Source organism: Equus caballus, chromosome 8 (genome assembly GCF_041296265.1).
Source record: "Equus caballus isolate H_3958 breed thoroughbred chromosome 8, TB-T2T, whole genome shotgun sequence".
NCBI lineage: Eukaryota > Metazoa > Chordata > Mammalia > Perissodactyla > Equidae > Equus > Equus caballus.
The window spans coordinates 43,610,286-43,637,814 of record NC_091691.1 but is presented as its reverse complement, the minus strand read 5'-3'; the positions used below and the strand labels follow the sequence as shown (position 1 = coordinate 43,637,814).

General features: G+C 41.2%; 1 protein-coding gene across 8 annotated transcripts; it reads right to left on the bottom strand.

Moving 5' to 3' along the window:
* On the bottom strand, positions 1–26,343 carry NAPG (NSF attachment protein gamma). Of its 8 annotated transcripts, none has more exons than XR_011441437.1 (13): positions 25,875–26,264; positions 22,612–22,679; positions 20,236–20,320; positions 19,500–19,517; positions 18,803–18,833; positions 15,089–15,198; positions 14,907–14,973; positions 14,588–14,658; positions 8,373–8,451; positions 6,429–6,508; positions 5,751–5,880; positions 2,878–5,173; positions 1–332 (listed from the first exon to the last, which is right to left on the bottom strand). XR_011441437.1 is itself a non-coding variant. In XM_005612735.4 (13 exons), exons 1-13 carry the CDS (start codon positions 26,216–26,218, stop codon positions 85–87), a joined length of 1,119 nt encoding a protein of 372 aa, XP_005612792.1. In that variant the 5' UTR covers positions 26,219–26,343; the 3' UTR covers positions 1–84. The 8 variants fall into 8 exon arrangements, 6 of the variants coding, with proteins under 6 accessions (XP_005612792.1, XP_070131667.1, XP_023503238.1 ...); XR_011441436.1 differs by having other exon boundaries at positions 2,878–5,045; XM_005612735.4 differs by having other exon boundaries at positions 2,878–2,953; positions 26,163–26,343.
* Positions 26,344–27,529: the final 1,186 nt, after the last annotated feature.

Sequence of the window (27,529 nt, the reverse complement as noted above, 5' to 3'; positions counted from 1 at the left end):
TTAGGTTGAACTTGGTGTTTACTCTTAAAATCATGAGAGTTAGGAAATTTAACAAAAAATAATTAATAATGGATTGCAAACGCTTTAAGGCATAAGTGATTCGGTAGCCCCCAATGAGGCATATTGTCCTCTCCTTCTAGGCCCACAAGACGCTGAAGGTTCAGGCCCTTTTGTGATCAAGTGAGCGGAAGTCAAGTGCATCATTTCTGGGATGGACCACTTCTTGCTGGCAGGACCCTCTCTCGAGTTCCCTTTCCCCTGCCTCTGCGATCTGTAACGTTCCCTTGTCCTGCCCTCCGAGTGGAACATAGGGAGCAGAGCTCTCAGCTGACCTGTGAAGCACAGGGAGAACAAATGAAAACGAACCCTGTTGGTTTAAACTCAAGATTTTGGGGTTGTTTGTTACTGCATCATAACTTGCCCCTTCCTGACTGATCCACTTTTTAGGAAGTCATGCCTTCCCTCTGACCCAGACCACATTATCAGGGGTGATAGTTGTTTAATTAAGTTTATCAAAATAATGCCTCCTGAATTATGAGTTTATCAACATAAAGACTTCTGAATCATGGCCTAAAATCCATGAAATATGAAAAGATGCAGAAACCAACTGGCAATAAAGATAACACTAGAATCCAAATCAAGTAGAGAAAGAAATGATCTTCAAACTAGTTATAGGTGCAGAATTCTATCTATCCAAATCAGACTACAAACATTGAAAGAAGTTATTTAAAAAAAAAAAAAAACCTGCAAAGGATGAAGTTTCAAAAATGCCCAAAGGGTGTGTGGTCCACTGCATTGTGAAACTAAACCCCTAGCCAAAAGGCACAAGCTGGTGTCCTCCATTGATATAACACAAGAACCAAAGATGTGCTCACATGCGGTATGTGCAGAATCATCCTGCAGGTATTGAGCACCCAACACCCACATCCTAGTCTCTGAACTCCAACTGTATCGTGGTCCCAATAGCATTTTGGCTCACCCAAGATGACAAATTTGTTCCCCTTAATTAGGTAAATTACTTACGCTGGGTAGGTGTAGAAATAAGTATTTCATATTGATAAAGTAAGCCAATCCCATGGTGGTAATACTTTCTTCTTAGGTTAGGAATAAGTTTTTATAATCACTGTGATAACCTGTATATGTTTATATTTAAGGTTTTTGAAACATTTAAAAGAATCTGACATAACCTTTTGAGTTTCATTTTATTTTTAAAGATTGGCACCTGAGCTAACAGCTGTTGCCAATCTTTTTTTCTTCCTCTTTTCTCCAAAGCCCCAAGTACACAGGCGTATAGTCTAATTATGAGTGCCTCTGGCTGTGCCATGTGGGACACCGTCTCAGCATGGCTTGATGAGCGGTGCTAGGCCTGCGCCCAGGACGTGAACTGGCGAAACCCTGGGCTGACAAAGAAGAGCGTGGGAACGTAACCACTCAGCCATGGGGCCGGCCCGATGTTCGTTTTAAATGTTTGTGATTAATTTGAGAATTTAAGTTCACAAATAGTGTTTGAAAACTTGGAAATGCAATTTATTATATGTACAAGTTGGATTTATTAGCTTTACAAGCTATTTGAGTGCTTACAAAGATTTTGAAAGTTAAGTTTTAAGACTGCCCCAATTAGGCCCCTTGAAAGCTTTGGGAGAATCAGATATAAAAAACCTCTAAATGTAATTTAAAATGTCCAAACCTTAATCTCTAAGGGGATTTAATTAACCTAGTTTGTAATCAGGGCTAATTATTCAGGGGAATTTTACTCAGTGCCCTTGAACGTTAATTAAAAGCCATGTAAGTTCTATGCACAAATGTCTCTTGGCTATTTTACAAAACACTCAAATGAAACAGGTTTGCTCTCTTTTTTCAAATTGATGTTTGACTCAGTCCTCTTTTCTTTCAAGCTATTTTTAATATCCTTAAATTTATCATCAAATTCAAGCCAACATTCAGCCTTTTATTAGTACTGACCTAATGAAAACAACGGTGTGGGGGGCGGGGTGTGTAGAGGGAGATGCATTTTGTTTATCCTTCTCGCTGTCTCATTTTAATGCTACAAACACCAGGGTGACCACAGAGCACACTCAGAACGCTCCAAGGTGTCCAGAAAGAAAAGCAAAACTGCACTACATCCAGGAGCCACTCCTTCCGCTGCATTATTTCTATAACTTACTGCAACTTCCACCAAGTCCAGGTATCAAATCATACTATCAATTCCCATTCCACGAAAGACACGGACAGTATTACACAGTACCAACTCAATAAATGCTTCATTAATTCTAAGTAAATCCACCGGTGATTAAGGTGCTAACGATGTACACATGCAGAACAATGCCATTTGACAAGTGTTTTCTTAGCCTCCTAATCGTGTATTTTCACTTCACTTAATGCAATGGAAGAATTATTCTCCTGGAAGATACATTACAGTCTTCCGTCTCATCAACTAGCAGACAGGACAGTATCAGAGTAACTGGATGACCAGTATCTTAAAAAGCTCAACTAGTTTAAAGTAACTCCCAAAGTTACTTAACTTACTCCCAAAGAGCTGAATATACAACTTCAGAGAACAAAATGCTGTTCTTGTATAATATAGCTGGAATCATACAAATAATTGAGACTCTGTCCTTGGAAAAAAGGAAATAAGAAAGCAAAGCAAAATGAAGAATAATAATAAGAATCATACATACAGATTTTCAGATTTTATTTTCATAATTATCTTCCTATAGAAGCAATAATCTACATTTCCATAACAACACATTTAATATTCTACTCATCAAAGAGCTGGAAAAAATAGGAATATAGCCCAGATTCCATACACAAATACCATACTCTGCATATGTACAAATAAATTCAATATATTAAATATATTTTGTAGATTTCACTTACCATATAATAGAACATTGACTATTTTCCGAGCATATTCATGCAGACTTCCACTTTGGTAAAAGTGATCACGTGAGTTCTGGAAAATAATTTTTCCTGTCGTAAACAGCAAGTTTTCCACTTCTGACTGTACCCTCAGGATAAAGACTTACTAAGCGGAAAAATAAAATATGTAAAGGTGGAACAAATGTTCTTTACTAGACACCACGCAGAATAACGCTGACACCACAAACATCGCCAAGTGCTGCACGTCGATTCTTACATGCAGGCAGGAGGGTGGGGAGGCTGCACTTGTACAAAGCCTTTTCTGTTGTTTAAGGCTAGGTGCATTACTGCTACAGAACGCATTGAAGCATTCCTCATTTTTGTTTAATATGTAAGAAAAGAGTAAAGGTAAAAAATTTTTTCCAAGGCTATCATGGATAATATGGTCCATAATGGATGGTCTATAATATGGTCTAAAATATCTTTTAAGTGCTGCCAAGTCTGTTTAAACAGACGGTTAATTAACTCAAATGAGCATTAATTTAAGACTCCTGAAGTCTCTGACTGGATCTAAAGGGTATGGCAGCAATGATGGGATCTTTAAATATTAACATGTCATTAAATACAAACGCCTAACTACACCATTATTGAGACTGTTCAAAATTAATCTCCATACAGTTATTGAAAATGAGCTGCTACCCATAGAACTATGCAAGTAACTTAAGGAATCAAAATATTAAATTTACTAGTGTTTTGAATCAAACTTTCAATAAAGATTTCTATCCTAACATCCACTCACCCAAGCACACCTGCCAAACGAGGCTGGTATTCCGTCCAAGCTCTCCCACGGAGCCAAGCGTGCCTAAAACCACTGTGCTCATCCACCTTAGTGTTTCCAAGAAGCCCGCGAGACCCAGCATAAGGTACATGCACAAAGCAGGGCTGCAGAGACAGGGCGGACAACAGGAGACCACTCTGGGCAGCACCTGCCTGCAGAATGCCCCCTGCTGGGCTTTAGAGCCTCTCCAATGACAGATTGGGAGATGGGTCTAAGTCGCACAGCACGAGAAAGGAATGCTTCAAAAAGACCCTTTTAGGAAATACCTATAAAGGATTAAAACATCGACAGCACAGTACTTTAAATATAAGTACTTCAAAAACCATTCTTCCCTTTCAGCTAAATTTCTGTGGTATACAGCATTTCCCATGTGAAGTCACTATCACATTACAATTCTAAATGAATCAAAAATTACTGTGCAGGGAAGAAATGCATATATACACCAAATTGACGGGAACATTGCCTCTTTGTTAGAATGCATAAAAAAGGTCCTCATTACTTCCCAAGACCTAGTCAAGAACCAAGTAGGCGTGGAGACAGCCACTGTGTGTTTTTTTAGGTGGAAAAAATATCCATATTTCAGAGAGAACAGAAGACATTTATAGAAGGACTTTAACATGCTACCTTCAAAAATTTCAAACCTTATTGGGCTAAATAACATTGTAAGGCTCAAAATAGCTTCCTGTCCCAATCTTAACTCTGAACAGATTTACTAATTTAAATGTATCTAATATCATGGAGGATAAATTTCCTTTTCAAAATAAAACAAACATTTAACATACTGTTTTGTTTAACCAGTAAACTTCACTTTTAGCAGCAATTAAATAAAATGCAAAGAAAATTCTTGAATAATAAATAGTAAGAGCCTAAGAGAAAAGAATACCTACGCCTATTGTCCCTTTTGTTTAGAATGTAATTTGTCTAGAATTTGGCTTGCAAATTTTAAAATCAACTGTCTTAAAATGTCACAGTACATTTTTCTGTTAATTCCTGCTGGTGTCTTACAAAAACTCGTATCACGGAAAGGAAAAGAAAATGCTTCACAGGTAGTGGGTACAATGGGTGATTTGGGGAAATGGTAACTGAAAATGAGTCTTTATTAGCATTCAAAACCAGGCCTGCAAGGAAGCCTGGACACCCTAGACAAGTTCCAAGTCCCTGAACGGTGTATCAGGATTCCCCTTTCTTTCTGCAGAGCAAGCTCCTAGCACAGCCCTCCTGCATATTCGTCCTCCTCTTCCTCGGCAGGGGCAGCAGTGGTGCCTTCAGGTGTGGCCTGTGGTGTTGCTGCAGGTTTCTTCTTGATTCCCCCTCCTGGAACCACCAAACTCAGGCCCAGCTTAGCATACTGTCAATGACAAAGCATGTTCTCAAAAGCTGGATAACGAGAATCTTGACGTGCGGTGTCTCAACAATAGTTATCTATGAAAGACAGATCCTAGTTCTCTCCCTCATGAAAACCAATACGGCCAGTAGCTGGAAAAACAACCACAATGAAATTCAACATTGCCGTCAGCTGGCTCATGACCATGACGAGACAGGTGCGCCACTAGTAAAAGTATCAATTATACTCCACACTTAGGAATGAGATAACCGGGACATACTGAGCTAAGTAATATCCGTCGTACTTGCAAAATAGAGCGCTGCGGGGTAAATGAAGAGTGTAAGCTAGAAGTGCGATTCCAGTCTACCGAACTACAAAGGCCATTACATGCTGGGCCTTTCAGTCAGCGAGCCTAAAAGGAACTTAATAAACTAAGCAACCTAAAGAGGCCAACAGATGGAAGGAGGAGCTGAGAAACGGGGTGAATTAAAAAATATACGTACGCTCAACACAGTTAGATGGATAAATAAATGGCTGTAAACCCACATAGTTGACATCCAAACAATCTTAAGGTGAAATTCAGTGCAAACGCCAAGTTTCTTTTTTGACAAGTAGCTTGAGGTGAAAAATTGAGAAAGAAAATCTCACAAGTCCATGGGAGAAAAATCATCTCACTAAAAGCCTCTTCCTTTCGAGAGAAAAGAAGAAAGCTAAGCAAAGGCCACTTACATCATTGTCCATGTACTTGAAAAGTGGCGAGTTGCAGACCTCTGACACTTGATCTTGGTCTTGCTGGTCATATCCTTCGAGAAGCTGTTCCAGTGCAGCACAATCTTCACTCCCATTGAACCCTGGAATGCTACAGCAAGCACAAGTCACACATCTCCACCTGTTCCTTAACAGAACACTTCACAACCAGAGATGATTTTGGCCCCCAGCAAATGTTTGGCAGCGTCTGGAGATATTCTTAACTGATACAAATGGGCAGGACCCAGGGATGTGGCTAGACATCCTACAATGCACAGGACAGGCCCAACAACAAAGAATTACAGAGCCCACCACGTCAACAGCGCCCCGATGGAGACTGCTCATTGTAAACATCTCTAACAAGAGACTCCCTTATTCTGATCTTCTGTAACATACAATCTGAGAACTTTTCTGTACTTTTATTTTTTAAGAGGCAAATATAACAAAATCATTCAAGTCATTCACTCCGATGGAAGTCCCCAGGAAAAAACACAATTTGTAAAAATCCTGCTATAAAGGCTGAAATAGTAGTCAAGGGCTTCTACTACGAGGAAATTTATTTTTTAAAAAAAGTTATCACGGCCAAGAATATCTGTCTAAGCAGGAATCTTAGATTAAGAAACAGAAATATTAAAATTGCAAGTCAAGTCAAGGTCTTACCTGTAGCTCTCCCTGACACATCTTTCTGCAGCCACATAGTCATTTCTGTGGAGATGAACTAAGACTTGAGCAATTGTTTTCTAAAACAAAAGAGGTGATTATAGTCCAAATTTATATCTATCTAATAAAGTCAGTTTTCTGACATCCGGAATGCACTTTCAGACTCTTGGTTTATATATAGAGAGAAGTATAAATTCTGTAGTAACTCCCACAGGACATCTGAGGGAGGATATCCTAGAAGAGCACGTCTCAAATACTAATGTGCACACACACCACTTAGGGCTCTTGTTAAAATGAAGACTGACTGAGAGGGTCCGAGGCAGCCTGAGAGGCTGCTGCTCCCCACAAGCTGCCAGGTGGCCCTGCACCGCAGTCTGAGGACCAGGCAGTGAATAACAAAGCAGCCACACATTTTAAAGAAAAGTACTTTTAAATAGCTTTATAGGTTTAATATTGAAAAGAGAATAAGAAAGAGGGGGGGACCCAGAACACTACAACCGTACTTTGGAATTCTTAAAGAGATATGAGGAAAAAAATGAATGAATGAAAACTGTAGATGACAGAAACAATGATACTACTTATAGACCAACAAAAGCATTAACAAGATCAAAGATACAACTGATAAGATCATATCGGCAAAACAGTTCTTCATAAAGCATTTTTCAATTTTTTATCTCTGTTTTTCAGATAACTTTTATTGACCTATCTTCAAGTTCACTGGATCTTTCATTATCTCCATCATCAGATTAATAAGACCATCCAGTACTTTATTTCAGACGTTGCTTTTTCAGTTCTAAAATTCTCATTTAGTTCACTTTAATAGTTTCTATTAAAAAAGCAGTCCTTTTGTCCACTCATTTCACTATGTTTACCTTTACATCAGGGAGCGGTTCTAACAGCTGCTCCCAAGTCCTGATCTGGGAACGCCAACATCTGGGTCATCTCTGGGTTGGCGCAGTTGTCTCTTGAAAACTGCTCCTGTTTCCCTGGTCCTTTCTAGGCTGACTAACTTGGATCGTAGCAGGGATGTTGTGAAGGTGATGCCACAGAGGGCCCCCTCTTAATTCTCAGGAGAGTGTGGCTCGCCCAGTCGGGCTGTGACAGCATGTTCCGTCTGCTCTACGGTGGGCAGTGGCTCTAGTCTTAGTTCAATCCCTCTGCTCTGCCCTACGTACGTGCCCTGGATAGGGGTTTAATCTTAGTTCAGTTCTCAAAGCCTGTGCTTTCCTGTTCTGGGTCTGTCCCCCACGCACATAGCTGGAGAGAAAACCCAAGACTTGTGCACATCCCCCTCACACACACTCAGGGTATTTCCTTTTCCAGCTCTCCTTTCTGGAGAAAAGGAGATCTCTCAGCTCTTCTTCCCAGTTCCCCTGGCCAAAGAGACTGGGTTTCTTTGGGTGTTTTACCTGTCTGTGCCACCGTCACAGCTGTAGCTCCACAACTAGGGCTCACTCTCACAGCAAAGTCAAGGGAGAAAAAAAGAGAGGAAAACTAGGGGCCTGTTGCCCCAGTTCCTCTGGTTAGAAAGAGGGGTAGATGGGTTCTTTGAGAGTTTTAGCTACTGGAGCCTCTGATGCCCAACTCCATGACCGGGGGCCTCGCTCAAGGCAAGGCTGCAAGAGGAAACAGGGAAAAACCCTGGAAACCCACTCCCATGCTGGCTGCTTCTGCACATGTTACGCCTCCCCAGTCCTCCTGCTCTCACTGACTTTTCTGAGTCTGCGGGTAATGGCCTTTATATTTTGTCCAGAAGTTGTGGCTATAATCAGCAGGAAAGATATGCTATAGTGGGCTTACTCCACCTTGGCCAAAAATAGAGGCCCACGAACTATTATTTAAAAAATATACAAATATCCTTGGAATCCAGTCTTAGGTACATAGTTATACCAATGTGAAAAATTATCTAATGTAAAGCCAAAAATAAGCACTTTCAAACCATACCTTATAACAAGTTGGATAATTTTCAATTTCCTTATAAATATTTTTTTCTTTCTGAATCGAGAGTGCTGCTTCATCAAACCTAAAGACAAAACAAAGCAATGTGAAACAAGGCAGGTCTAAGGGATTTGGAGCAGAGGTCAGTCTTGTCATCTATTTGATATGACAAATTTTAGAGAAATAAAGACATCAGATATTCCAGCAACTGTTCCGTAACCCAGGCTTCCATGAGCTCTGCTCATCTGGCTTGTCTTGTTAATGTTCAACTCACCCTTTTAGGCCTCAAGCAGACAGACAAAGCAGAAGAACTTAAGGGTTCATTACTTCAGATGGAGAGTTTTAAGTCTTGTAAGGCTCATCCATTAATGAGCATCAAATTCAACCAATTGCTTTGTGAACATTTGTGAAAAGAATTAGACAATCCCGACTTACTCATCCTAGATTTCTTGCCTTCCACTGAAAGGCCATCCAGACACCCTGAGAGCCTGCCTCCCCGCTGAGGAATTACTGTTCCCTCCTGTCCCAGCCATCGCACAGCCCACTGCTGCCTCAGTGAGGCCAACAGCTCCTGGTGCTGACAAGGGCCGTTGAGGAGGGCAGACAGGTAGAGGGCTAGAAAAAGTCCTTCCTGCCACCTGTGATCCTCAACTCTCAACCTTTTTCATCTACTCTCACACATTTTCCTTTTCCATTCCCCTCAGGTGGCAGAATAAAGACAAAAGGGATCATCAAAACTGTGCCCAAATCCTCAAGGCCATGCCCCTGCTCCCTTCCTAGCCCTGACCCCATCAAACTCCTCAGATCCTCGTCTCCCAGCAAAGCAGCATTATACTCCTAATTCCAGGACTCCCTTCCCAAGTCTAGCTTGTGACTGGGTCAACTGAGCAGTCTTCACCCGTCTCTCCCATCCCAACAGCCAAAAAGGGCAAACAGTCTACAATGTTAGGATACGGAGAGAAAGAGGTGTTTCTGTGACCCGAATCAAAAACATAAAAACATTATACTGTATTTTTCTGTACGTTAACAATTATCTTTTAAAAACGTGCATACATATATATACACACACACAGTGACTTGGTTTAACTTACATATGAACTAAACTGAATTTTCATGGGCTGCATCTTGGCAACTTACTACCTCATAAAATAAGCCTCACTGGAGAAATACATTCTGAATTTCCAAAGCTCAACTCACTAAATTTTGGTAACAAAGTCACTTTATGAGTTGGGCACGACAGCAGCATTCTAAGATCGTCCCCCAAGATTCTTATCCTCAAATACTCTCCCTGCATAACATCCCCTTGAATGCTGGCAGGACCTCTGGATATGATGAGACTCACTCCTGTGAGTAGGATACTAAGCAACTGACTTAGAGCCAAAAAGAAATTGTCTGGGTGGGCCCGCCTAATCAGGTGAGCCCTTGAAAGGTTAGAGACTGGAAGCAAGTCGAGAGGCACATGCTCCTGCTGACCGTGAAGCAGCAGTAACTACCATGTCGTAAACCACCCAGAGGGCACATGCCAAGGAACTGCAGGCACTTCTAGAGCTGAGAGAGCCTCCGGCCAAGAGCCAACAAACACACACAAGTCTGTCCTACAGCTATAAAGAAAGGAATGCTGCCCACCACCAGTGAGCCTGGAAGGAGACGGCAGCCCTACCCGACACCTTGATTCCAGCCTGGAAAGACCCTGAGCAGGGACCAGCTACACCATGCTGGACTTCTGACCGACAGAAGCGGGAGCCGCTAAGTCAGCGTGGCTTTCAGCTGCTGAGGTGGTGGTTCTTCATTATGCAGAAACAGAAAATTAATACGGGAGGATTACCTCTATCTGTTATCCTTTCTACTTGTGACAATGGGCTTAGGACAGGTTCTGTTTTACAAATAAATTACATCACAACATTCTGTGAACATAATGTCCAGACTATATTCCATTCTAGGAGGAATCTCAGTATTTTAAGCTTTTCATATATTTTATAAAGACTACATTCTTCACGCATGAATTATTTATTTCCTTGGCATAGAAATCGCATTTCTATGTGCTAACAGCTACCTAGCAAGACAGCCATCCAAGAGAAATACTGCACATTTACATGGGTTTGTAATCAAAAAAATGAATCAACTTTGTTAAAAGTCCATGAAAGTGACATATAAAGCATCCTCTCTTCAAATCTATCCAGGAAATTATTCCTTACTTATTATAATGAAACAAAAAGGTAACTCTTAATACTCCTAACAAAACAGGTTTTACTGAAAAGAGAATTGTTACCTTCTTGTAATTCAAAAATAAAACAAAATGTAAGCCCCACAAAAATTATGTGTGTATGACAGGAAATTGTCACAGGACCTCACTCACCCCAGCTTTCAATGGGCACCTCCTCACAATGACTCAAAACTCCTCCTTGGGCCCCACCCACCTCCTGAGCTTCAGAATATATTTTAATTACCTACAGAACTTTTCAGCCCATTCGTCATATCGCCACCTAAGCTTACCACCATGCTGATAAACCTGGCACCACAACGGACAGCACACAGTTACACAAGAAGAAACCCAGTGGTGGTCCTCAACTAGTACCTCCCCGCATACACACACCCAGCACTCCCTGCGCTCACAATCTAGAACTGCCTCGGCCAACTGGTGAGCAGGAGTGCTCTGCTGTGTAAGAGAGTCTTACAAGTGGGGAGCAGGGCAGGGCGAGGACGGTTCACTGACACGGAAGTCGACTCCCCTTACTGGGACCTGCAGCAAACCCTGGAGAAGGCGCTCTGGATCTGGTTCACTGAGAGCCAACCACCCAGTCCGCCAATGTGCTGAGGTGCCTCATAATTCTCCAGAAGGCACAGGAATGTAAGTCCCACTGGTAAGTCAGGTGAACTTGTTGGAAAGACCTTTCCAAGGAAGGGACAAGGGCGTGGACGAGGACTGATTTCAGGTCTCCCAAAGCCTGCCTAAATAAAAGATGACTCACTTCTGAATTAGGGCCCTCCAGAAATGAGGGAAGAGCAGTAGGCTAGTATCTATATGGATTAAATAGGTTATTTGATTTTGCTATACTAAGATGTAGACTAAACTAGGATTAAATCTTACAGTCTCACATTAATGTAAAATATAAGCATATTAACTAAATATAACAAGCATAAAATTTAAAATTTCATGCCACATTCTATTGGTAGATGTTATTTGTATGAAGTATAAAATTACCACCTGTTTTAGTTCTCTTAGGCATTCATAGCCTCAAATCAGATTATAAGCAAAGTACATAATCAAGATACTCAAATATCACATATATTATCTCAGTTATCTTTCCATGTTTTTCTTACCCTGCACTACATAAATTCCTGATAGAAGTAGTGTGCCAGCTGACTTCTACTTCTTTCACACCACACATACCCATGATACTTTTCAAAATACTAAATTCCTTAATAATCCTAAATAAATTTAAACCAATTTTTACATTGTTATATAATTTTTAAAAATATTTCCATAAAATTAATTTTTGTTCAAACGTTGCATAAATACTATCATTTTTTAAAGTTCTCTTTTTTTAAAGATTGGCACCTGAGCTAACATCTGTTGCCAACCTTCCTTTTTTTCCTCCTTCTTCTCCCCAGAGTTCCCCCAGTACATCGTTGTATATTCTACTTGTAGGTCCTTCTGGCTCAGCTACGTGGGATGCCACCTCAGCACGGCTTGATGAGCAATGTCATGTCCACACCCAGAACCCAAATCCACAAAACCCTGGGCCACTGAAGTGGAGCATGCCAACTTAACCACTCGGCCACAGGGCTGACCCCAATACCATCTTTTTTTTTTTTTTTTTTTGAGGAAGATTAGCCCTGAGCTAACTGCTGCCAATCCTCCTCTTTTTGCTGAGGAAGACTGGCCCTGAGCTAACATCCATGCCCACCTTCCTCTACTTTATATGTGGGACGCCTACCACAGCATGGCTTGCCAAGCAGTGCCATGTCCACACCTGCGATCTGAACCAGCAAACCCCGGGCTGCTGAAGTGGAACGTGTGCACTTAACCGCTGCGCCACCAAGCCAGCCCAATACCATCATTTTTAAATGCATTTTTACTGAAAAGAATAAAAACCAATAGAACAAACTCACAAAGTAAATAAAAGACTTATTGGTTGCACCAGATTTATAAATGTCCCCTTTCAAACATATCCACACAACACACCCAATCCTGCTGCTCATTCAATTTGCACTTTTTCCCCTCCACTGACACTGCGAAGAAAACCCAGTACTTGCTTCAGAATAATGGTTCTAATTGCACACGTCACAACCAACAGGTAACTTTTTCAAAGGATGGTGGCTACCACCCCTAATGGAGCCCTCAAACATTCCTCAGCTGACCCCCAAGGGAGATCCTGGCCCTTCTCCTCCCCTTTGCTATTCCCTAAAACACAGCTCTAGATGATCCACGGTTTGGGAAACAAACTGGAAAAGGTTATGAAAAGCAGAAATACTGTGGGGAAGCTGGAGCAGAGCACACTCCCACCCAGAGCTGTCCTTACCTTCTGCCCCACTCCAACTTCACCTCTTAGGCCTTCAGTAGGGCCCTAAGCAAGGGGCCTAGGGCTCCATGAAGGCACTGGGAGCCTCAGGGGAGGATCATTAGAGGTGGGAATGGATGAGAAAAGGAGGTAAAGCATGCTAGAAGGTGCCTACTATGTGCCCTGTAACGAGAAGAGTCACGGACACCACTCCTATGTCCACAGCATGGGGCCTGCCCACCAGGGTCAGAAGCTGGGTGCTCCCTCACAGTTAAGCTCGTCGGCAACAGCTGGGACCACCAGCACCGACAGCTCTGCTTCTCTGGGAAACCCCTTCAGACTAAACGGAACTTTAATTAGACCACCATTTACAAACCAGGAATTGCCATAGTGAGCATTCAGTTGTTCTGATTCCTGGGAAGCCAAGATTATTAAGATGAATAAAGGTAATGGCCCAAAGCTGATTTATAAATTAAATTTCGCCTCATGGTTTAATACATAAGCCCTAATTTAAAAACAAAGTAAAAATGGCATTCCATTTAAACTAACAAAAAAATCTAATCAATGAAAGAAGGTCCTATAAAGTAGTATATCTAAATGAGAACACTAAATAGTTATTAATTCTGTATTTATTTTGATGCTACTCTAAACCTGATTGAACTGTATTTTAGAATCTGCAGTCTTCATGAACAAAAAGCTTAATTCAGTCTCAGAACGGGTCAACAGATTCTTCAGTCATTTGTTTTTTTGATTCCTTGACAAAATCTATCTTGGGTCTTTTCTGTCAGTGGAGAGTTAGGGGCAAATGTTAGGGACAAATTTCAATTAAGATATCTATCTTCAGGGCCGGCCCCGTGGGTGAGTGGTTAAGTTCACGCACTCCGCTCCGGCGGCCCAGGGTTCGGATCCTGGACGCAGACGTGGCACCGCTCATTAGGCCATGTTGAGGTGGCGTCCCACAAGCCACAACCAGAAGGACCCACAACGAAAATATACAACTATGTACTGGGGGGATTTGGGGAGAAAAAAAAAAGCAGGGGAAAAAAAAGAAGATTGGCAGCAGTTGTTAGCTCAGGTGCCAATCTTTAAAAAAAAATCTATCTTCAAACTTACAGTCTTCTAAGGGTGTTATCTTAAATATTACCAAATGAGGTCTTGGCAAGAGAATTTTATTAACTAATGACAGAAATTGTTTACTAAGCTTAAATTGTGGTAAAGTGAAAAACAAAAAGAAAACCCAATAGGATTCTAGGTTTCTGAGGTCCAGCTATTTGTGCCTTAGGTCATGTGTGTAAAGGACAAAACAGTAAATACCCTATTTAATGACACTGTTTCACTGTCAAGAGCCTGTCACTTTTCATGGGTGAGCCTTCAGGGCATCCCATTATTCATGCCTACATAGATATTTCTCCTCAAGAGAGGCATGACAACCTAACCAAGCAACAGACCAAGAAAACTGCTCTCTCTCACGCTGCTAACCCAGGTCTCAACCAATAAAGCACAACACGTGATACGTTTCAGCATTCTTACACTTTAGAAAAACAGCAGATCTTTTAATATTTAATTTAATCTGCTGTCTTATAGACATCAACTTTTCTACTTGGTAACCTGGCGTGCCTACAGCTTACACCAAAAAGATTCACAAGCCATTCCCAAAATCACTTAACAGCTCCAGATGGTCCACGTGGACGCCCGCGAACAGGGCTCTGTGCCACTCACCGGCGGCCTCGCACCAGCAGCCTGGAGGCTTTTCCCAGTAACTCAACCGCCTGTCGGAGCCGCTCCTCATTCTGAGGGAATGAGAGAAAAGACAGTGTGGGCCACTTCAGCGCAGGACTCTCCATCTCACAACAACAACAACTATTTGATAAAAAAGTAACAGCACTTGGCAGGGGGGGGCGCAACTCTAACAGAAAAGAGATAGTTCAGTTGTGAGCACCGAGAAGTTTTAAAAAGTAGCCACTACATTGCTGTTTTCCTATATATGATGAATCTAAACATTCTAAGGATACTGAAAAGAAATAAAATTCAAACTTACTTCAAACACATTAGCCGTCTGTTGATACAACTGTACAGCCTTTTCTGGATCTACATTTTCTATAAGCCTAAATTAGACAAGAAAATTTGGCTCATATGAGAAAGAGGTAACCTTTTTTTCAAAGGACTTTATTAAAACAAAAAGCCATGAGTTCTCGGCAGACTTCTGCTCTGCACACTCACTTTCCAGCTCGCTCCAAGGCCATGGCTGCTGTGTCAGGGGTTCCGTTCTCTAGGTACATCATGCTGGCTTTCTCAATCAGCTGAACAGCCTCTGGTAGTTTCTGCATCTCCTTTAGGCAAAGGATATAGCATGGATCGGTAAAGACATCCACTTAAGAAACAGAGTTAATCTAAAATTCGATTATCTTATTCCTAATTCATGAAAGTAAATGACTCAAAACCTTATACAGCAATAAACATATTTAAGATAAAATGCCTTCACATGGTTACTCTCCTCATCAAGTTTCATTTAGCTAAACCAAAAATGTATCAGTTAATTTCCACACAAAATCCACCACCACTTCACTGAGTTTCACGGAAACTATACAAATAGGAGAAACCAAAACACTTGCTCTTTACCGTTTTCTAAGCATTCTTTCTAAGCATACTATTCTTTGAACATTTACTGAGTCTCCACTATATAAGAGGCCTATGTCAAAGGTTGCAAACTGATAGCCCCAGGGCTGTATCTCATTTCCAAGTGTGTCTTGCTTAATACCATTCAATATTTTTAAATCATACTTTCACTAAAGTTGTTTTATGGCTTCCTATTTTAAAAAATATGAAAAGCTATGACATCAGCAGGCTTGTATTCCACACAGCAACAGTGGGCTGGGCTGAGCAGCAGCTGTCCCCGTCAGACGAGGCCTGTCGCCTCCTGAACGTGGCAGCATTTCTCCCCACCCCCTGCTGCCCTCTACCCAGCCTGCCTCCCTCAGTGCAGTAATTCCCCCACATCCTGAGTTCATCTGAGCTTTCCACCCTCTTCCATGCCCACTGCCATCAACAGAGTAACTATCTTACCATTAAACCACAGTCTGGGCATCCTTTGGTTGTTATAACTAAGATCTTCAGATAAAAACATTTTTTAAAAAACTGAGAAAAATCACTTTGGAAGCTAGACATAAAGTTTATCAGCATTATCTAGGTGGGGTTGACGTGTTGTATCTTAAATTAGGCTCCACAATGACATCTCAGGCTTGTTTTCAGATCTGCCTATTGAGTCCCTCGCTAAGTTGGAAAACTCTTTACAACACCAGACTGACGTTCTCATTCTTACCGACTTCAAAATATAACTTTTTTATTATTTAGCTATGGAGCTAAACAACAATAAAACAGACTGGAAGACACCATATAAAATAAAGATGCTATCATACTAAAGTGGAATGATATCAGTTACTATATCCTCAAAGCTCAGTGAAAAATTCTTTTTTTGTTGTAGAAACCAAAGGTCAATGAAAGAATAAAGTGTCTAGGGTATGCTGAAGGCTATCTGAAGGGGAGGTAAGTCTTAACAAAATCCACTTCACCCACTTTAGTCCTGAGGGTCACTTGGGCTTTTACAGAGCAGTTCTTCTCCCAACTGACTTATCCATTAATTAAAGAAATACACAGTGAGCATCTCCAACATGCAAGACATTTGCGGGGATAAAAAGAAATCTAACAGAGGTACTATCCTTCCTGAGTTTGATCCTCATAGATTAGACACACAGAGCAGTAACTGCAGGAGAGGGCAGTATGAAATAAGTACCATCTATGCCACACACTCAAAACCTAGTAAGCACATCTCCCTACTTTTGCATGAAATCAAGTGTGACTGTGACTGGCAGAGGCCCAACCACAATACTGATACCTCCATAAGAAGTGACGGGCTACCTACTTAAAAGTCACACTATCTTATACTCTTCACCATGTTCTTCTAGTACAGCAAAATCATGAAGAAGAAAATTAAAATATGCCTATTTTCAGCGGCTTGTGTGCCTTAGTCACCTTATCTCTTCTGTGGAACAAAAAGGATGTAAAATTATAACGACGTAAAATGACAGAACCAGAGGTTGACCCAAAAGTCCCTGCATCTTCTCTTGTGCCTCCATCTACAAACCGTCACTTCCTGAGCCTCGTTGGGGGATGGATATGAAGGTCTGTGTGACAAATTGGTGGAAACTTTAGCCCCCAGAATTAACTGGGGACCATGTAGCTCAGGATTCCTAATGCTGCTGAGGACTGTCCAAAGGCATTTAATTTAAACACAAGAGCACGCCAGAAAGCATTTTCTTTTGTCTTTTTCCCCATCCATTAGGTTTATTTTCCCTTCATTCAAAGCACTGCCTTTCAAATCCTCAGATTAAACAGATACTACAGCAATGGAAATGATGTCTGAATGACTTTTGATGAAGACTCAAGTCTTAGCACAGCTGTCAGAATAGAAACTGACACTGAGGATTACATATCGAGTATTCTGGCATTTCTGTACTAAGAGAGTGTATCCTAATAATCCTAATAAAGTAAACCAAGACTACAAGAGCCACCCAGGAGCTTCCTAGTTCTCAAGGGACACTGAGACACGAAGTGGTCAGGGCAGACACTGTCTCTTTTGGCTATAAAAGAAATTCTAGTTGCCAAGGAATTGCTGTCAACAACCTGACTTGCATCACCAACTATCAATTTGGTTGCATGTTTCAGCCAGAAAAGCTTTATTACAAAGGGTATGTAACACTTCATCATAAGGAAGGCTCATAATTTATTTTAACATTTTCCCACTATGAAAAATTTAGATAATTGTCATTTTTTCCTTAACAATGTGGCAATAAACATCCTTATGTATAAATCTTTGCTATCTCTGTTTCTTTATATTGTCACAGAACTGGAATTCCTGGGTCAAAGGCTATGAACACTCCTAAAGTTTGATATACACCATGAAAGCATTTTTTAAATGATGTTAGACAATCTGCAAAAATAAGCTGAATATAAACAGTAAGATACAAAACTCTGTGTAGAGCATTATCTCAGTGTTGTGTGCATGTGTATACATATGAAAACATGTATATAGAAAAATAACCAGAAGGAAAAAAATTAAACATGTTAACATTTATTACTAACATTCTTTAATCTTTCCACTGTCTTGAAATGTTCTACCATGAGCATGCACTCACTTAAAAAAAAAATCAGTAAGAGTATCAGTCATAAATTTTTTAAGAAAGCTTTATTAAAGTAAAAGTTCTTAAAACTTTATAATAAATAATTCAAAATAGCTTTTACCAAAAACGGAAAGGAAAATGTTCTATTTCAATGTCACTTGGTGTACTTTGAGAGTCAGTGTCATAAAATAACATGTTCTGTCTTACTACAACAGGATATTAACTCCCAACCTGCTTTTAAAGAAGCAGAAATATGAAAAGCAGCTTAGGCACTTTAGCCAAAATATTCCATTCAAAACCAACGAGAGTTAAATAGCAATAGCTTAAGTCTGAGGTTCTTTTCAATGCCAACTGGTATTTTTAAAACAAGTAAAAATCACTCCTTTTTATAACCTAAGGGTAGGAAAAAATATACACTTGTAAATTTTTACTACGTTAAGATGACCTGAAGTTCTTAAAATTAGGGAGCCTCCCACACAGCTCTTTGTTTAGCCGTCCACTCTCTCCTGGTTACAGAGTTCACAGCCTTGGTGTTCCCAGTTCCCTCAAATACAGTCTCTCTTAAACCGCACTTTTAGACTCTCTATCTTAAGACACACAGCACGACCACATGGGGCCAATTAGGATTACTTTGGACAAGAAACATTACTATCTCTGGCCTTACAGCAAGGAGACTTTTCAACTTCAACACAAATTTACTTAACACTTTGTAGTTAATTCATTTTACCTACAGAACAGTTGAGACAACATTACTGACCTTCAACATCATGCCAGCTTGCTCATAAGCTCTGTAGAGAGAATATAATTTATTGGATGAGATCTTAATGAAATAAGGGGAAGGAGAAACTTCCTACCACAGATATGAGAAGTCACGTCAATTAAAACTGGCCCAGGCATATGTAATACTTAAGGCTTTCATTACCACACGACACCATTTTTTCTTCTTTTTATTTTCATGGGCAATAATGCCGTTTAAACAACAGACCTCTAAGTTAAAGGGATTTTATTTTGCAGATACAAACTTAAGTAAAGCTCAGAGAGGTAGGTGACTTTCCATTTGACAAACCTAAATCCAGGTTTTGAAACAAATAAGTGCACCCCACAAAAGCAGGAGAAAGCTTCCACTTCTCTCCACGGGCGCCATTAACTATGGAGAGAGGGAAAATAAGATTCTAACTTACTTGCTTTCTCATAGATTATTGAACAAAATGGTCCCAAAAATATTATGGTGAATTTAACTTAAACACTGTATATCTTAGTTAGGAGTGACTTAGTTTTTAAGGTTCAAGCGGAAGACTGAAACAAATGGAAATGACAATTTTATTTAAATCAATACAAAATAATTCACCATTTATGAATTTATAAACCTAAGAAAAACTGACCTATGGAAAAACAGCCACATTTAAAACATAATAACCTGTAAACACATGAAAACGTGGAGAATATTTACTTACTTGGCAGCATGAAAAAGACTGAATGGATGTAACAAAGTCAAAATTAAGGAAAAAAAGCCAATCAACAGTCTCATTTAAAAAACAATGTTAATTAAATAACTGCCCGAGTTGGTTCCAAAAGACAAATCCTACAAACAGGTAAAAAAGAAATAATTTAATGCTTGTTGAAATCTCTTAAAAACTACATAATTCACAAAACTGATGAAACATAATTTTCAACCTATTTCCATTATGCACTATCTGAAGACTTTTATTAAAAATGCAAGGTTATTATAACTGTAATTTGCAAGTGAGATAAACACTTTCTTAGTCAATCAGTTTTAAAATACCTCACAAAAATGCATTGTTTTAAACTACTTAAAAATTTTGTTTCAAACAGCTACAGGACTCTATTTAAACAATATTTCCATAGCTGTTTCTACATTTCTAACACCTGGGCTACTTCTCCATCCTTCAGCACCTGTCGACAGATTTCCCTCACTTCATCCCAAGTAAAACCATGCTCAAGATTATCCAGAAACAGACTCTCAAATGCACCCTGCAAAACAGTGTGGCCCTGACGATTACAAGTCTCTCAATGCTCCTTCAGAGTTTAAAAACCCAGAATTTGTCTAATCATTTTCTAATTTAATAGCATTGTACTCCACATGTAGCAAATTTACAACAAGAGGAAATCATGAGTTTCTGTCAAAATCATCAAATTGCTGAATTCCTTTGTAAAGGATGAAAAAGATACGCCCTGTTATTCTCATGGGCAACAGCTTCTCTCAGGCAGGCATCCTTTGCTTGCTCAAACTGTTTGGCATTTTTAAAAGCAACAGCTGAAATAGAACAAAAAAAATAGACTTTCTATTTCCATCATTAAAAAACGGCAAATGAATCATTACCAAAATCTGCATCACGCTTGAAGTATTAGAAAATATACTTATTTTAATCAAATATTTAGGAAGTTTCATAAAACTATAAAATACTATTTTTTCTAAGCAATTTTCTTTAAACTTTTTTGATTATCAATGATTCAGAAGTATTTTCAAATATTTTTTCTTAATTGTAGACATTGGCAATAAATCAGCACTATTTCCACTCAAAACCAAGTCTTTCTAACACTAAAGTCTAAGCTTCGAGAAGCTAAGACTGCATCAGTCAAAGCAATACTCCCAGAGAACAGGTACTGTCACAAGAGACAGTATCCTACATCACGAGGTCTGCACTTAACAATAAAAACAGTGCTTTAATTATAGCTTGCTCCACCTTTTAAATTATTTACAAACTGAAGACCAATAAACACAATAATTATTTTTATAATAAACTCTCCTCCTTTTTGGCACAATCTTTAAACAAATGTCTAAGAAATTAACAACGCACTTTTTTAAATAAAGCTTTTACACTGTTTAGGGCTCTGTGAAAAGACACCGCACAGTCCAAGGAGCTAAAATGCACCGCTCATGTGTAAAGCGTCCTAACCAGAGCAGGACAAGTAGCAGCGGCGCTAAAAGGTGATCTTACAGATTCTGGAAAACTTACCAAGGTTGTTTACAAGCAAGTAAAGAGGATACTGCTTTAGGAAATGTTATCTGTTGAAAGCAAACTCTTAAAATTCTCTTTAATAGAATGATGAAAATAAACTACTGAAACTCTTCTCATCTCTGAATTTCCACATTTTGTAAAAAGTTTATTCTACTGATTAAATGTGTTTTACCTAACTCCTTAAAGAAAATAAGCAAAGAATGCTTTAATGAGAAAAAGTGACCTGAAATATTCATTTTCGAAAGCAGCTCATGGTCTCAGATGTACATAAAACAAATCTGTGTTAAATTTCCCTCAGAGGAGACTTGCAAAATGTTGAACCCTCAGTTAAAAAGTGTTCTTGAACAAGGTGCCCAAAAAATCCATCTAAAGTTTGAACTTTTAATAATATTCCTTCTAAATATGAGATACAAATAATTTGCATTGTACAACAGAGAGAATTTACTCAGGATTTTTGGAAAAGTGCTAAAGACTTGTCATTTCTTTACTCATCCAGAAAATAAATCCTATATTATACTGATTAGTGTCAATTCACCCAATTTCTTTTTTCTTTGGTGATACAGTAAAACTAAAGTTTGCGGGGCCAGCCGGGTGACGCAGCGGTTGAGGTCGCACATTTCGCTTCTCAGCAGCCCAGGGTTCACCAGTTTGGATCCTGGGTGCGGACATGGCACCACTTGGCAAAAGCCAGGCTGTGGTAGGCGTCCCACATATAAAAGTAGAGGAAGATGGGCACGGATGTTAGTTCACGGCTAGTCTTCCTCAGCAAAAAGAGGAGGATTGGCAGTAGTTAGCACAGGGCCAATCTTCCTCAAAAAAAAAAAAAAAAAAAAAATCAGAGTAAAGTTTGCCAAAAGCACACTACCTAGAAAATCTCTATACTAGACCAACAAATGTGATTGGGGCTATGGCTGAAACACAACAGCAAAATCTGTTCAGGCTACATCAAAATTGTGTTATGCTTTCTACCCAAGATAATCATGGATATGCTGAAAGTTATCATTCTATAATTTAAAATGTTAAATTTTTAGTAAAATCCATGTTTCTTGCATATTTCAAATCGTTTTTATCTTACATGCAGATAAATTTATTAAAATACGTATATAGCTTAAGGCTTAATGAATGTTTATTAGCCTATCTCAAAGTGAGGCTCATAAACCTGTCAAACACATGATTTGCAGATCTGCTTAGAATAAGGCTGAGTTTTAAAACAAGTTAACAAAGAAAAATCTTTATTCAATAATAGTAAGTTTAATAGAAAAATATGACAAAACCCCTGGAAGTAGTATGCAACTGACTCAAGTTCAAGAATGTATGAATAACGCTAAAACCTGCAGCCGCACAGCACCACCCCTACCAATCTCTGCTGTCACGAGAGAGGCAGAGACAGCTGGATCTGCACCTGAGCACTCAACACCTGTGAAAATAAGTGGGGAAAAAATGCAAAGGTTTGGGCAGGGTTTTTTGTTTAAACAATTAAAATCTGACAGGAAGCATTAAGAGTAAGCAGCATGCTGAGATGAAGTTATCACCTACTTTAAGATTACACATTAGAATGACGGGGCTATGGTCAGGTCACACGTACCTGCTTTTCCATATTCAGAGGCAGCACTGTCATAATCTGGCTTCCATTTTAAAAAACCAGTTTTCAGGCTAAAATGAAAGGAAGACACATTTAACAGAAGTTACCAACCACATTTATAAGTCAGAACCCTGCTTGTAATGACCCTGTAGCACATTACACCAGGTACAAAGTCCCCATCTCACCCACCTCCAACCAAACTTACTTATAAATACACAGAACCTCACTGCTTTCTCTCCCACTGTCATAGACGCGGTTTTTCTCCTTTTGAAATGTCTGTATAATATCCACTTAGAGTAGAGGTTCTCAATGTGGTCCCCAGACTAGCAGGATCAGTATGACCTGGAAGTGTGCTCTAAATGTAAATTGTTGAGCTCCACCCCAGACCTACACAACCAGAAACTCTAGGGGGGCAGCAGCAATCCAAGCCCTGAGGGGCATTAACTCTTGAGACCCAGTGAAGCAGAGCATCAAGTGAGCAGCTGGATTTGTGGGACTGACGCTCAGGAGAGGCTAGAGATATTAAGTGAGGAGTCCTCAGCATCATGCCACACCAAGGGCCCAGTTAAGATCCCCTAGGGAGACTGTAACGACAGGCCAGAAAAACTAAATACAAACATCCAGAAGAACAAAAAAGGCTGCGAATCAGCCACCAGTGAACAGGAAGGATAACCAGAAAGACAAGGACATTATGAAAACAAGAGAAGCTGCTTTCCAGGATCACCACTGGCTTCTCAGATGCCAAACCAAAGGACAACCAATTTTGAGTCCTTATCTTACTTGCCCTTTCTGCGATATTTTCTTTCTTTTTTTAATTTTAAAATAATTTCAGACTCATAGTTTAACTCAGTGACTGTCAAACTAGGGCATGCATAAGAATTGCTAAACAGTGTATTAAACTCTAAATTTCAAATCAGAGAAAGCCTGCTTACATATCATGATAGCTTCAAACGATTCAGGGGAGCACCTTAACTGGGAGATGGGGAATCCCCAGGAGCCCTCAGAAGTACGCCCTTCATTTTGTGACAGCTGTGTGAACTGCCCAGAGGCCCTAACTTCTAAGAAACTTTTTTTTGCCAATTAAATTTATTTAACAATTGTGTCTGTGTATATACTGTTATTAGATTCAAATTTGTAAGCAATTTTTCAAGCTTACCAATATTATTGCTCAGAAAAATAAAACCCTTAAATTGCAGCCTGTCTACTCTAATCCACAAAATTGAAGTAAGGAATAAAGCAAAATTCTAATCCTCCACCCTACGCCAAAGTGCTCACTATATTCTGTATAGTAACATAATTTTTTAAATCCCACCAAAACCAAGATACAATCATTCAATTGCCTGACGCGCTACACATGCAAAGAGCTAGAAATTTTAAAATATAGTAAATTATCCCCAATCAACTAAACAGCTCAAATTAGGAAGAGAGAAGGCACTCTGGTTAATCTAGGTTTAAAGGCTCTACCTGTTAGTGCTTTTAACTCTTTTTGTTAAACAGTCAAAAAGGAAATTCTGTTGAAGCCAACAGTTTGATCAATTTCCATAGGACCAAAAACCACAAAACCACCATCTGTTTGAGGGGATTAATTACAATTGCAAAACTACTTGGCAATATTGAGCCATATTAGCATTAGAAAATAGAGAAAAATCACATCTTCTGTCCTAAGCTCCTGTCCCACTTTTCCTGTCACCTCCTGACAACTGTCTAGAGGCACTTCAAACAACACATTCAAACCTGAACCCAACACCTCCCTGTGCCAGCTACCCAGCCATCATGTTTATTCATCTACATCTCCTCTCTCAGCCAAAGGTCCTCCTCCACTCCGTCTCCCAAGTTAGAAAGCCGGGAGTCAATGCTTTCCCTCCACACCCAGTCAAGTCATGGAGGCTTTTCAATTCTATCTGACAAAAGTTGCCCAATCCTGCCCCTTGAACTGTCACTTTAACTCGGGCCCTCATCATGACAGCCTACTAATCTGTCACGGGAAAGTCTCCTTTCCTGTTCTCCCCTCCCTTTCCATCTCTCCATCCTGGGATATTGATTTTTCCTTAATTTGTACCTCCACTGAAGCCACTGTATACTTCTGTTCTAGCATTTAATACCTTCTTTTTCCTCATCTGTTTACTTGTGGGCCCTCCTGTGAATTCTGTTCACAGAAAGGACCACTTTTGGTTACCTCAGTAACCCCAGTGACTGATACAGATACACGGTGACAACGCTGTAAATGTTTGCTACCTAAATACGCCCAAGTTCCCACTCTCCTCTCCGCACCAGTCTATTCTCCACGTTGTCACCACATTTCTTCAGTCAAAAATCAGTCTCACCAGGTCGCAGTGGTTATCTGATCCTTAACACAGCTGAGGCTCAGGGCCACCGGAGGGGCAGCCCCTTCACAGCCTGGCCCAACTCCTCTGCTCTAGCTCATGCCCTGGGACTGCATCTTCTCTACATTCCCGGCCCCCCAACACACTTTGAGGCCTGTGCACATACCACAGCCAGAGAAGAGATTCTCTCTCACAGGATTTTCCCTCTATCTAAAGCATGTATTATTTTCCAGGCCCTGCTCGGAAATCACCTCTGTGAAATCTTCCCAAATTTCACCGGGCAGAATAAACTCCTCCCTCTGTGTTACCAAAGCACAGGTAACACAGCTTGATTACGGTCCTTACTGCACACACTATTCTAATTTGTGTCTGCTCCCAACAGTACTAAGATTGTTGTGGGCACCTTCTGCACCTAAAGAGCCCCAGCCCCTCACACGCTGCCTGGAAGCAGTGTGGCACGACAGAAAGAGCTTGAGTTTTTGCACTGTTCGAAAACTAGCTCTGCCGTCAGCCTGGGGCAAGTTATTACAAGGCTTCCCCAAGCCTCATTTCACCTTCTGTAAAATGAGGATCTCTATGGGGAAAGTTGCCAAGACCTCCAATGAGGTATGTGAAGCATCTAACACACAGCACAACGTACACTTTCCATTCCCTGTAAGTGACAGAGAAAAATTCGTTGGGGTAATGAAGCCGAGGAGGAGAGGATCCAAGGGATTGATGAGGCAGAATCAGTCAGTTCCCTAAGTATTTGTTGGGCGCCTACTACGTACCGAACCAGAAGCTGGCAGAACAAACGCATAAAAAGAGGCGCAGTTCTGCCCCCAGGAACCGCATAATGCGACACGACAAGGGGTCCCCGAGGAGCGTTCAGCGTAAATCTGTAGCCCCTCTCCAAGACAAGGGAGTCTTTCAGAGCAGAGGCTCTCGACAGGGCGCTCTTACCCCCCCAGGGACAGTTCTGTTTGTCGCATAGGAAGGAGAGGTGCTACCGGCATCCGGGGGCAGAGGCCGGGGACGCTGCTACTCAGGCCACACTGCCCAAGACGGCGCCACATGCAGCCCAGAAGGCCGAGGCTGCGACACCTTTAGCGCGAAAGCAGCGGAGCCGCCCGCGGGCGCGGACAGCCTGGCTCCGGAGGCGCAGCGCCCGCCCCCCAGCCCCGCCGCCGACGGAGACCGGGCCAGGCCACGGCCCGCGCCGTACGGAGGCCGCGCCAGGGTCTCACTCACTACTTCTCGGCTTTGGCGAGGTGCTCCAGCCCCTCATTGATCTTCTGGGCCGCCATCCCAGGTCCAGCCACGGTGGAGAGGGCGCTGGGAAGAGGCGAGGACGCCGCGGGGGACGCCGGGACCGCGCCACAGCCCAGCGACTACAGGGCCCTGCAGGGCTCAAACCTAACGCGGCAAACCCGGCTCGGGAGCTGGGCGAGACGCCGCGCCGGAGACGCCACGCAGGCGCAGAGCGCCAGGGCTCGCCTGACCCTTGGACATCTAGCGCAGGCGCAGTGGGGTACCGCAGGTCGGTCGGTCGTCTAGTTCACGCAACAAGTGTTGATTGTACCAGACGCTGTTGTAAGCAGCGGAGAATCGGCAGGGAGTACAACAGACAAAAATGCCGCCCTTGTGGAGCCTTGCTTTCCCGTTCATGTGAAAACGCGTTGGCGCCGTAATTTATTGCATTTGTTCCTTAGCTGGAATAGCATTCATTCATTCATTCTGACTTTTGAGCGCCAACTGTATGTCAGTCAGCAAACAGACTGTCAGTCCTGATTGCTGTCAAATAATCACTCGACCAACACAAACTGTGGTGAGTGCTCTGAACGAAAAGTTAAGGCGTTAGGATCAATAGCCAGCAATACAGTGGACTAATGCGTAATCCATGTGATTTCAGTGTCCACATCGATGCTTCCTGCAGTGCCATGCAGCCGCCCAGTTTCTAACCCAACCAGGCAGCCACCTATCCCAGGTTAACACCTAGGCCTTGCCAATCAATCATTAGTAACCGGGGCTTCTAGGGTGTCAATTTCAAGCAGCCCACTTTACCTCCTCCTGTCATCCCAGCTCAACCATCGTAGTGCCAATCATTCTTCACCTTCAACAGAACTCTCACCTTTTTCCTCTCCTTCTGCTCTTACTCACACTTCTCTCCCTAGTCAGTGTAGATTCCGTGTTCCATCATTTTAGCTACTCTTTTGCATACCCTCAACTTCTTTGGCACCCCCTCCTTCCTTCCTCCTTGTCTGGAAAAACCCCAATTCTCTACCTGTTCTGGAACTGCTCTTGTGCAAGTGACTATAGCTGGAGAAAAACAAGCTGGCATGCAAACATTACTCATTCTAATGATCATACACATCATGGAGAGCTTCGGTGCTGCTGAGCGACTGTACTACATTTTCCTGGTCAAATCACTCACCCCTCACTTGGACGTCTCTTCACACCTTCCTTCTCCTCCAAAGTCCAACAGGATCTCCCTGCCTGGCCCCTGCCAACTCTTACTGCTTGCTTAATAAAAAATAGCAATTGGAAGAGATCTTTCATTTCACCCCACTACCCCATCCACCAGTCTACCTGCATCTGTTCCCAAATATCTTGCATTT

What these genes read in the sequence shown, in the direction of transcription:
- NAPG (XM_070275566.1), bottom strand. Translation starts at nt 25,987, where the DNA reads ATGTGGCGCCGTCTTGGGCAGTGTGGCCTGAGTAGCAGCGTCCCCGGC. An exon ending in CTCTGAATATGGAAAAGCAG is followed by an intron (nt 20,321 to 22,611) that starts GTACGTGTGACC and finishes GTTCTATTTCAG; the next exon opens with CTGTTGCTTTTAAAAATGCC. An exon ending in CTGCTGGTGCGAGGCCGCCG is followed by an intron (nt 8,452 to 14,587) that starts GTGAGTGGCACA and finishes TTTTGTCTTTAG; the next exon opens with GTTTGATGAAGCAGCACTCT.